The sequence below is a fragment of the Coenobita brevimanus genome, chromosome 63 (genome assembly GCF_032717465.1).
Source record: "Coenobita brevimanus isolate Jiangsu-jjx chromosome 63, ASM3271746v2, whole genome shotgun sequence".
Classification (NCBI taxonomy): Eukaryota; Metazoa; Arthropoda; class Malacostraca; order Decapoda; family Coenobitidae; genus Coenobita; species Coenobita brevimanus.
The window spans coordinates 28374779-28387008 of record NC_137016.1 but is presented as its reverse complement, the minus strand read 5'-3'; the positions used below and the strand labels follow the sequence as shown (position 1 = coordinate 28387008).

At 45.6% G+C, this 12230-nt stretch overlaps 1 protein-coding gene across 1 annotated transcript in view; it reads right to left on the bottom strand.

Moving 5' to 3' along the window:
* LOC145404318 (uncharacterized) overlaps positions 1–6339 on the bottom strand; it is a 144153-nt gene extending 137814 nt beyond the window's left edge. Inside the window, exon 1 of the mRNA XM_080275838.1 lies at positions 6205–6339. Within this exon, the coding sequence (XP_080131964.1) occupies positions 6205–6280 (76 nt within the window). The 5' untranslated portion in view covers positions 6281–6339. The remainder of the gene's footprint in view (positions 1–6204) is intronic.
* Between the last annotated feature and the right edge of the window lie 5891 nt (positions 6340–12230).

Here is a 12230-nt window from a genome sequence, read left to right as displayed (position 1 = left end):
AATGACATCATTTTTGCAGCGACGAAGCAATGATCCCCCACTTACACTATAGTCCTTCACTTGACGAGCTAAACAAGGGTATGAGTTCAGCGTTTACACAGTTTACCCTCTGCCATTTAAGTGACACTCAGGGTTTTATGCAACACCATCAACACGGCTGACGAAGAATGGCAGCTGTATATAATAATAATGTATATCGCTCATGCTCTATCCCCAATTTATGTACCAGAACAATCCTAGCATCTCTACATGACATCTAACATCAAAGGCTGTATTCTTGTCTCTTCAGGAGGCTCCCCAGCACTTCTTCTTTACAAGGTTACTACAGCATACGGTTCGTTAATGTCCTCTTGTACGACATTCATGCAATCTATGTCTATATCAAATATCGCTCAGGAAGAGTTACAAGAAAACCTCCTAAACTCACGGGTACACAGAGGTAAGGATGCGTGTGTGTGTGTGTGTGTGTGTGTGTGTGTGTGTGTGTGTGTGTGTGTGTGTGTGTGTGTGTGTGTGTGTGTGTGTGTGTGTGTGTGTGTGTGTGTGTGTGTGTGTGTGACATAGTCCAACCTGTCTGTTTGTCTTCATCCTCCCTCGCCTTGCTCCACCAACACAAACAACACTTTTACCCCGTCATATAATAAGTTGTTCTTGACATTATCCAGGATGAAATTTGAAGTACGTCCTGAGGATCAAGGGGTTAATGTAGACTGTCTCTGATTCCAACTCAAGGGATCTCTCTTAAGCTGAATAAAAATGTCTGACGTTGGCTAGAACAGAATGAATTATGTTGTATATCCCCAGGAATGACAGAATTTCAGTTAGAGAGGTCCTTCGTTGATTGAATGTAAGCGTCAAAAGGAAGCCAAAATATTATAAAATGAGACGCCATCGTAGTGAAGTGGTTAATCCCGCCTCACTCCTGGGACGGTATGGCTGTGCGGTTAGAGGAAGCATGTTAACACCTCTTCCTTAGCGATTTATTTTTTACTATGGCTGGTTAGTATCCTTTTGTGCGCTATGTATGTGAAGTAAGGCGATATTAGAAGGATTAAGATAACACTGAGGAGAACAGTAAGGTGTAATAAAAAAAAATAAATCGCAAAGGAAAAGGAGTTAGAGAGCTTACTTAACCAACGAGAATGCGGGCCTTGGTATTGTATTCTCGTCAACAGAGGCTCCGCAATACCCCATCCTAGCCGATTTATTCCTACATACTACGAGGTGATATTCTCTTGTAGGTTATTTATGGATGCATATATTGGATCAGAAAAGCGCACGTAACATACAAAGGAACAGTAAGGAGTAATAAGCAAAATAAATCGCTGACGATTTTATTCTGCATAAGGGAGATTTTTCGAACTGCAGAAGCTAGATACAGCCATAACAAAGCCCTTCAGTCAGAGAGTCCCTTCCTAATGAGAAAAAAATCGTCTGGTAGCAGCAAGGGTGAGCGAAAAAGGACAAAATCATCTAGTAGCGACAAGAATAAACCAAATAGGACGTCAGGCGGATTCAAGGTGGCTGGAGGAGTGTGGTAGAAGCCCCGCTAAGGCCACGAGAATACAGGCTTTGGTGTTGCCTGTGTTGACCTTTCGCCTGCGTGACCTTCTTGTGTCTAATCATCTCAAGAGTAAAGCGTCACATATCACTCGCCCCATCTTGACCCAACCCTTCACTACCACACCTCTCCCCCTGTCTCTTCACAACCACACCTCTCCCTGTCTCTTCACTATCACCTCTCCCCCTGTCTCTTTACTATCACCTCTCCCTTTGTCTCTTCACTATTACCTCTGCCTCTGTTTCTTCACTGTCACACCTCTCCCTCTGTCTCATCACTATCACCCCTCCCTCTGTCTCTTCACTGTCACCTCTCCCTCTGTCTCTTCACTACCACACCTCTCCCTCTGACCCTTCACCACCACACCTCTCCCTCTGTCCCTTCTCTACCACACCTCTCCCTCTGTCTCTTCACTATCACCTCTCCCTCTGTCTCTTCACTATCACCTCTCCCTCTGTCTCTTCACTACCACACCTCTCTCTCTGTCTCGTCGCCACCACACCTTTCCCCCTGTCACTTCACTACCACACCTCTCCCTCTGTCTCGTCACTACCACACCTCTCCCTCTGTCTCTTCACTGTCACCTCCCCCTCTGTCTCTTCACTGTCACCTCTCCCTCTGTCTCTTCACTGTCACCTCCCCCTCTGTCTCTTCACTATCACCTCTCCCTCTGTCTCTTCACTATCACCTCTCCCTCTGTCCCTTCACTACCATATCTCTCCCACTGTCTCTTCACTGTCACCTCTCCCTCTGTCTCTTCACTATCACCTCTCCCTCTGTCTCTTCACTGTCACCATTCCTCTGTCCCCTCACTACTTTTTCAGGCACTATATTCTTGCCATCTCCAGACGACTTCCTTCAGTTGTGCAGAGGCTTTCTGGAGTTAAGACACTGACTGTAATCCTTTCAGTTCAGCTCAAGATGTCATCTCTAACTTTACTAAGCAGTCTATGAGAGTGACATCAATAAATAAATGAATAGGTAAATAAATAAAAGAGGTTACCGTAGTGAAGGGTTTAGTCTGAATAAATCCGTCTGACAGGAGCAAGGACTAAAAATCGTACTGGACTGGTACTTCTCAGCCCTTTACGAGCTCTCCCATTACATCCTCTTTCTCTCTCTCTCTCTCTCTCTCTCTCTCTCTCTCTCTCTCTCTCTCTCTCTCTCTCTCTCTCTCTCTCTCTCTCTCAGATGAATACGATCGCCTGGAGTGACCTGCAAGACAATACAAGAACTGCCCCGAGCATAAGAGGGTTAATGATGTCAGGCCTCTATGACTCACTCGGCTGTTAAAACTATCTAAGAGGGTTAATGGTACTAGAATTAGACTCAGGTTTCTAAGACTCAGCTAAAACAAAAATAAAAACATAAAATCAGCTAAAAAAAAAAAAAAAAATGGAACACTCTGGAGTTAGCTGCAGCGGTACACTAATCCCGAACATGAAAGGGATGAGCTAGATAAATGCGTTAAAGAAGTTAGTTTTCAGTTATTATTATTATTATTATTATCATTATTATTATTATGTTTTGTTTCGTTTTATTTATAAAGGCTCCAATATGCTTGCATGTATCGGCCTTGGTCACCTAATGGCGACTCTACACGTCACATTATTATTATCATTATTACTGCAGGTATATATTATTATTATCATTATTATTATTATTATTATTATTATTATTATTAGCATCATCATCATCATCATCAGTTTGTTTTATTCAGTTATTTACAGGGTGTCGCTTACAACCGTCCATGAGTAAGACATGAACGCCACCTGCCAGCCGTAAGGAAGACTAAACTTTCACCGTGAGGGCTGAGGTTGCTTAGTGCATGCTTACTAGCACCAGATGATATTAGTCCTATAAAAGAATCCTGTGCAGCAAAAGGGTTAACCACTTTAAACAAACGGCCCATTTTTAGATGCGGGAGCTCCTCTAGAAAGTGGGTCTGTGTGTCTGTCTCTTCCCTAAAGACTTTCGAACCCAAGGTGCTTCACTCCCTTACGCTTTAACGACTTGAGCGAAACCACACCACGCCATACTGCACCACCCCACACCACACCACGCCGCATCACACCGCACCACACCACACCGCACCACACCACGCCGCACCGCACCACACCACAGCACACCACACCACATCAAGGGTATTAACCGATGGGCCCTGAAATTCCCGTATTGAGTACTTCTGTATTTGCTCATTTTACTATATATGTATAGACAGTTTAATTAAGCTTAGGACTTTTCGTGCAGGAGGAATTAGATACAGCTTTCATTAACCTTTCGGTATGAGAGTTCTTTTCTAACTTGTGTAAAATCATCTTGAAGCAGCGAAAATAAACTGTAAAAAGACGCTACCGTGCTGAATGGGTACGTTGCTCGATATTTTTTTTCTTACTCTGGATATGGCCATCACAGTCGGCTCCCTGAACCCCGGCAGTCCTCCTACTGTACACACCACACCCCATCACAGGCCATCACTTTCTTATCAATACCCACCAGGACTGATATAATGGTACCAGATGGGGATGTTTTCATGAGAGGACGTTTTGATGACATGTCAGTTGGTCTTATGGGAGGCCAATAAAGACTGTTTTAACGACATTCAAATTATTAAACTTCCCTCCACCAGCCTAGAATCGGACGCGCATCATTATGGACAGCAGACAACTTCTCTCACCACTTGAGTACCACTTGAGTACCATCCCCCCTGCGTTACCAGCCCCTTCGCAGCCGTCTCTCTTGCGTGACCTATAACCCTCTCATGGTCAAGATAACTGTACCATATTAAGCCTATTAAAATCAGATGATGTTATTCAGTTCAAAGTGAGTCTTACGACCCTACGTGTTAATATTGGTACCATTATATGCCTTCGCTCTGTGGGTGTATTTCTTATTTCATATTATCTGTCTCCAAACTATGACCTTCAGCTTAGGAGAGACATTTCCAACTGGAGGAGTTTGATAACAGATTTCATTAACTCTTGCACTACCACAGGACTCCCCTAAACTACGTAAAATAGTCAGGGAGTAACGAGAATATTCTAAAATACATGTCACCGGATTCAAAAGGTGAAACTTCTCATGGTCGCGTCACCTGTAGCCAGCTGACGTCAGACGGTGTTATTCAACTGAGAGAGAGAGAGAGAGAGAGAGAGAGAGAGAGAGAGAGAGACAGACAGACAGACAGAGAGACAGAGACAGACAGACAAACAGACAGACAGAGAGTTCCTGACCTGTAGCGAGATACTGGGAGAAGGTATAAGAGTAGCAGTACAGAGAGGATGGGGGAAAGGTCAAAAATAACTATAATTTCCGCTATGATCTTCCGTTTTTTAAAATGTCTTCTGAACCGGTGTGAATACAAGTTGCTCAGCTTTGTTTTTGCCAGTTACGCATGTTTATTGAGCTACGTCTAATAAAGGCATACGAATATCAATATGTTCTATCATCCTTTTCGATATTCATCCATGCACACCCTTCAGTTAGAAATTTTAAGTGAAATCACGCGCCCCAGTGACCTGGTGTGGTGCGGTGTGATGTGAACTGGTGTCGTGTGGGTAACTGTGGTGCGGTGTGGAGTGGTGTAATGTAGCGTAATATAGTGTGATGTGGTGTGATTTAGTGTGGTATGGTTTGGTGCAGTGTGATTTAATGTAGTATAGTGTGGTGGGTTCGGGTGTACTGTGGTGCTGAGTAAAGTAATGTAGCGTGGTGTGGTGTGATGTAGTGTAGTGTATAGTGTAGTGTAGTGTTCTGTAGTGTAGTATAGTGTAGTGTAGTGTAGTGTTGTGTAGTACAGTGTAGTGTGGTGTGGTGAGGTGTGGTGTGAAGTAATGTAATGTTATGTGGTGTGGTGTGTCGTTGTGCGGTGTAATGTCTGTGGTTTGGAGTTGCTGTATGGTGTGGTGTAGTGTGGCACTGAGGTATGGTGAGCAGTATGGTTTGATGTAGTCTGGTCTGATGTGGTGTAGTGAGGTGTGGCCTGGTGTAGTGTAAATTTGGTGTGATATTGTGTGGTGTAGGGTGGAGTAACCTGCCACAGTACAGCATGGTTGTGTTGTGTGGTGTAACTTAATCTTAAGGCAACCATGACGAATCAAACGCAAAATCGTCCGCTCCAGAGAAGTCAAAGCAGAACGCCAGAATCAAGAAGCGCTCGAGATATCTGGTGTTTTACTATGTACGGTGATGTGGTGGTGTGGTGTGGTGTATCCTGCAGCAATATAGTATAATGTATCCTAAAATAATGCATCGCAGTCTGCCCCAGTGTGGTATGGTGTATCCTGGTGTAGTGTAGTGTAGTATGACGTTTCCTTTTGAAATGTAGTATGGTGTATCCTAATGTAGTGTTGTATTGTGTATTCTGGTACAGTGTAGTATGCTGTACCTGGTGTAGTGAAGTATGGTGTATCCTGGTGTAGTGTAGCATGTGTATCTTGGTGTATTTCAGTATCATATGGTGTATCTTGGTGCCGTACAGTACATCCCAGTGTAGTACGATCTGTTCTAGAGTAACATAATGCTGTATATCCTAAAGTAACGTAGTAAGGTGTATCCTCTAGTAACGCTGTTTGGTATATCTTTGAATCTTGAGACCTTTAAAATCTTGTGTATTAGGGTATATCCAAGCATACTGTACTCACCCGCGTCCACATGCCGATAAATCCATGTCCAGATGAGGCCGTGTAGGATGAGACGAAGGCGGCGGGCCCTGTCCATGGTGGGTAGGCTCAGTGGTGGTCCTTGCAACCCCTCATAGCGCTCTCCCTGCCGCACTCCCCATGGCACAACCCGCTATGCTGTCCCTGCCCTGCCCTGCCCTGTCCTCCACACACTCGTTAGCCCAAGTTCTCGCACGGGGATTACGATGGATGTTTATTTTCTGGCGTCTGACTTATTTGGTATTGCTGTTTTGATGCTTGATGTGAAGTTGTGAAGTGTGCGAGTGGGTTGTGGTGGGACAGGAGTGTGATGGGTGGAGCTGTGTCAGGGTGTGCTCGTATGAGTGGCAGCGGGGTAGAGAGCCACGGTGGCACTCGGGTAGAGTGACACACACACACACACACACACACACACACACACCTGCACCACCCCTGTTGCAACCACACCCTACCTCGCCCACCCTGCTTTACCCTGCCTCACCCTGCTTTACCCAGGTCTGGCCTTACTCTGACACAGCCAGCATTACACACGCCACTTCACCCTTCCTAAAGTTCCCCGACTCACTGCCGTAACCACACAATAACCTACTTTGGCTCTCCACAAGTAAAAGCAAAATTGCCCCCTTGCAGAGCAGGGCCGTAAAAACAAAATGTCACTATACAGACTGAACAGACTGAAGAAGCCGACTGTTACTTATCACATGAACTTTAATGGAAGGAAATTGAAAAGACATATCATTTTCACGGCTGATCTGAGGAATGAAAACCTACTTTGCTTGGCTGATAAAATACTCATAATATCAATAGCTCTGGTTATGAGGATCATTTAACATTCAATGAATAAGAGACACAGCTCTTTTTTCTCGAGAGCAAGATCCATGCTACTTCAGATAGAAAAATCAGCACAATAACAGACAACTGGATAATCGACAGTAAGGTGAACTAGATTCAACTGACAAGCAAGTTTCTTATCTGAGTGTCGCACACACACACACACACACACACACACACACACATATATATATTGAAATAACAACATCCAGCAAAAACACGAAACCTCCAGGAGGCGACAACAGAGGGTTAAATGGAGCGAGTGGGGTGTCTGTGCTATATGGGCGCAAGTCCCTGGAAGCCGCGCGCCCCTACTCCTTGGAACCGACCCAACCCAAACACCTCAGTTCGGACACACTACCCTCACGCCAGCCCGGCCAGCGTCAGGATCGAGGTGGAGCTGCCTCTTACACTCCATACAGCCCCTTGGAGACGGCCTCAAGCCTCTTCATTTTAGAGACGGTCTCCAGCCGCTCCATCAAAGAGACGGCCTCAAGCCGCTCCACCAAAGAGACAGCCTCAAGCCACTCCACCAAATATAGGGGCCTCAAGCTGCTCCACCAGGGAGACAGCCTCAAGCCGCGCCACCAAGGAGATGGCCTCAAGCCGCTCCACTTCTGAGAGAGCCTCAAGCCGCTCCACTTCTGAGACAGCCTCCAGCCACTCCACCTCTACTACCTGCAGGGTCGGTTGCGGTCCTGAGAACACGACACACGCAACGGCCTCCTGCCGTGCCAGCGGACGAGAGATGGCCTCCAGCCACTCTAAGCCCACACATCGCCCTCCCGCGCCCACCTGCCGTAGTATCAGTCCCCACCCAGGAAGTCCACCGCTAGCAGCCTGGTGGCAGGGCCCTGTACTGTCCCCGGGGCTGTTTTCCCTGCAGCCGGACCCTGAGGAGGACCTGCCCCTGATGGACCCCTCCCCGGAACAACGCCGCAGTCCCCTCCTGATGGCAGAGTACCTCGGAGCAGACAGCAGCCCCCGGATCCCTGATGGCGCCCCTGGCTCCCCGGGGCGAGACCCATCCCACCCCAGGGCAAGGAGACGTGGATCTTCCACCCAGCGGCTCAGAAGGCTCTGGAGGAGTTGTTTGGCCCCTACCCCGCCAGTCAGACCTCTGTCCCCAGCCCCCAGCACCCGAGGCCCTTCATCACGCCCATGGGGGACTATAAGTGACTCAGGTGTGGCTCAGTACGTTGACATACAGTAGAGTGCCAAAAGTGGATTCATTAAGTGACCGTGCCTAGACAGTGGCTTAAAGTGCAGTGTTATAGAGGTAAGACTCCTGTATCCAAAGTGGTGATCGTATTCCTCAGCACGCCCCCCCCTCTCTCCCTTTCACCTGTGTCAACCTAGATTCTCCCCCCCTTACCTTGTGTTCCCAGCAACAAGATCAAGTCAGTGTACCCCTCAGTGATCGTGACAATGTTGAACATTAGAACTCTTATGTGACCAGGAGCCACCAATCTTAGAGACTGTATACAAATCATAATCCCGAGGCACCCAGATTCATATTGTGAACTGTACCACCCTGAACTGTGAACTGTGTCTATCACGTATCCTGCGAGCTACGCTTACCCCTTTCAGCAGGCCAAGAATTGATGAGTCAGAAATATTGTGAGACATCCTATTGCCCGTGTGTAAGATTAGTGAATATACGTGTAGGTTGTTGCCTTGAGTTTTTATGCCCTGTTCCTCCAGTATTTGTGGTATAGCCCCGGTCTTGAAAAGAACCCAATACTAGGCCAGGCGTTCTTAGGACGGGAAGCCGCCCTAAAAACACCTAGCATAACATATATATATAGAGAGAGAGAGCGAGAGATAGATAGATAGATAGATACATGTTTCGCGGCGGGGGTGAAATAGGTCAGACAGGAGCAGTGTGGACAGCGAGATTCTAATCCTCGTGTCAGACACTGTTCACAGCGCCTACCGTATCGGATCCATTGAGCATATGAGTCGGAGTTGTATTCTAAGTGGATATGGAGACCTCGCAGCCTTTCTTCCTTAGCTACCAATTTGCACATTACACCTTAAAGTCGTCTTGTGTGTTCTATCTATCTATTGCCAGACGCCTCAATCCCGTTTGGGGTGGCCACAAACAAATCGCCTCCAAGTCGCCCTGTCCCCCGCCATTTCACTGCCCTGCTCCCAACTCACACCCCCCTCTCTCATATACTTCTCCACCCCATCCCTCCAACTCATCCTCGGCCTCCCCCTCCCTCTTCCCTCCTCCACCTCACTCACATACACTCTCTTCATCAGTCTTTCACCCTCCATCCTCTCCACATGGCCAATCCACCTCAGTGTGTTCCTCATAATGCTTCCTATCACATCCACATCCACACCACAACGCTCCTTTATATCCTCATTCGTCAGCCTGTCTCTCCATGTGACTCCACAGGCTCCTCTTAAATAACTCATTTCCACTGCTCTCACTCTTAACTTGTGTCCTTCCAACAACGTCCAAGCTTCACTTCCATACGTTAGAGTTGGTATCACAATACTGTCATGTAGTAACTTTTTCACTTCCATGCTCACTTCCCTGTTTCTTATCACTGCTTTCAAAGAACCAGCAACCTTTCTTCCCTGCTGTACCCTTTCAAGCACTTCACCCTCCAAACCTCCATCCTTACTCATCACACTACCCAAGTACTTAAACGTACTCACATTTTCCAATTCCTCACCATCCAACCTCGCTGTACATTCACTGACTTCACCTCTCTCAAAGACCATCACTTTACTCTTCCCTACATTCACCTTTAGATTCCGTTTCTTACACATTCTCTCAAACTCATCCACCAAGCCTTGCAGCTCCCCTTCGTCTTCACTCAACAACACAGTATCATCTGCAAACAACAGTACAGGGAGTTTCCAAACACTATCCTCTCTCACCAGGGCCACTCCAACATCCACTACCCTACCTTGTACCTCTTTTATTACCCCATCCATGTACAGATTGAACAACCATGGAGACATGACACATCCCTGTTTCAAACCAACTTTCAAAGAGAAAAATTCACTTAGTTCACCATCCACACGCACTGCAGCCTTCGCACCATCATACATACTCTTCACAGCATTCAACAACTTCTCATCTACTCCATATATTCTTAACACTTTCCACAATCCTTGTCTATCCACCCTGTCATATGCTTTCTCCAAATCCATGAAAGCCGCATACAGCTTCTTTCCCTTCTCTAGAAACTTTTCCACTAAAGATCTAAGAATGAATATCTGATCTACACAACCTCTTCCCTTCCTAAAGCCTCCCTGTTCTTCTCCAACTAATTTCTCTGTTCTTTCTCTAACTCTGTCAATAAGTATCCTATCATACACTTTTCCTATTATACTAAGAAGACAAATGCCCCTATGATTAGCACACACTTCTTTTTCCCCTTTTCCATTGTACAAGGGAATAATTATACCTGACTTCCAATCCTCCGGGACTCTACCTTCCTCCCAGGCCAATCTGTACATCTTCCACATCCATTCTACTACTATCTCTCCTCCATGCTTCAGCATTTCACCACACACTCCATCAATTCCTGGGGCTTTCCCCGATTTAACTTTCTTCATTGCTTCCACAACCTCTGTCCTACTGATTTCTTCCTGTCTTCTCACCTCCCTCCTTCTCCCAGCCATTCCCCAGCCACTTATACTCGCATTACTTCCATCCTCTACGTTCAACAATTCCTTAAAAGTGTTCTCTCCATCTGCTCACTTTTTCTCCCTTCTCCACTTCTCTTGTGTGTTACTGATGCAAACTCTCTTAAAGATAAAACAATACACATAACAAACAAGAGAATCTTAAGCGCACTATACAAAATATATCGATTGGGGATATGTGCTTCGAAGCCTCCTGTCCCACCTAGAATGAGACTCTGAGTTCAAGGATAGGAGTCAACACCAAAGGAGTTGCTGGGATTCCGGCACGACGTCATGGTACAGAAGCATATTACTCCTTCATTACAAGGATGTCATTCTTTTTATTCGTACTGTCTCCGCACGTTTTTATTTACCACAAAGGAGATTTCGAACTGGAATGATGCTATGTAGACGTCCATAAACACTTCACTACAAATGGTTTCTTATAAACTGAATTAACAGATATGTGTGGAACACGTCCGTTCGAGATTTTTTTTTTCCTGTCCTTTTTCAACAACACTTTTCTCTCTCTCTCTCTCTCTCTCTCTCTCTCTCTCTCTCTCTCTCTCTCTCTCTTGAAAATAACTGGTTCCACTGGATACGTGGATGCCAATTTTACAACATGCCATGATTGGCCTCATAGCTGTGAAGGGGGGGGGGAGGAATTAGTGCTCTGTTTATGTCAAGTGGAAATGTATGGGTGTTTTTCGGGTATATTTGGCTCATTTGGAGAAAAAGCCTGGCACCAATGGCAGGCAATTTTTGTGACAGATTCAAAATGGTATCACATGCCACGACTGGCTCAGAATTTGAGAGGAAAACGTTTGGGTGTTCCGCAACCAAGGAAATTTTACTAGTCATCTGGGCCAAGAACCTTACACATGAGGTTTCAGCTGAGGCACAGTGTTCTCACACGGTTCACTCACTCGAACACAAATTATCTGCAGGTGGTTTCACTATTATATAGAAATAAGTCATTCCACTCAATGGACCAATGGGTACCGGAAGCAGACTGACACACCAACGCAAACAACTCAAGCGGTAACAACGGGCCTCGTCCACAGCGGTAACAACATATCTTACTTTACAGTCAAAGCAGAATGGCCGATAAGAAGGATTGTGTGCAACGTGACAAAATACATTAAATATGCTAACAGTGGTATAGTTGGCCAAGAGTACCGATAACCACAACGACAGATGGTTGTGGGCGTTCTGATCTGTGAACCCCCTCGTTACGATGACTTTTTAAATGTTATTGCGAATACCAAACGATTATACTCATGTCAGATAAGCTTCATAGTGAAGAAGTTAGTTAACGATATATATATATATATATATATATATATATATATATATATATATATATATATATATATATATATATATATAAACCCGTGCGTGGCGTGCAGTACGAAAAGCCTATCCTAACCGGAATATAGTCGTCGAGGTGACACCAACAAAATATTTAAAACGGTCATAGTAGTGATGGGGTTAAGGAAACACATTAACACTATATATATGTACGA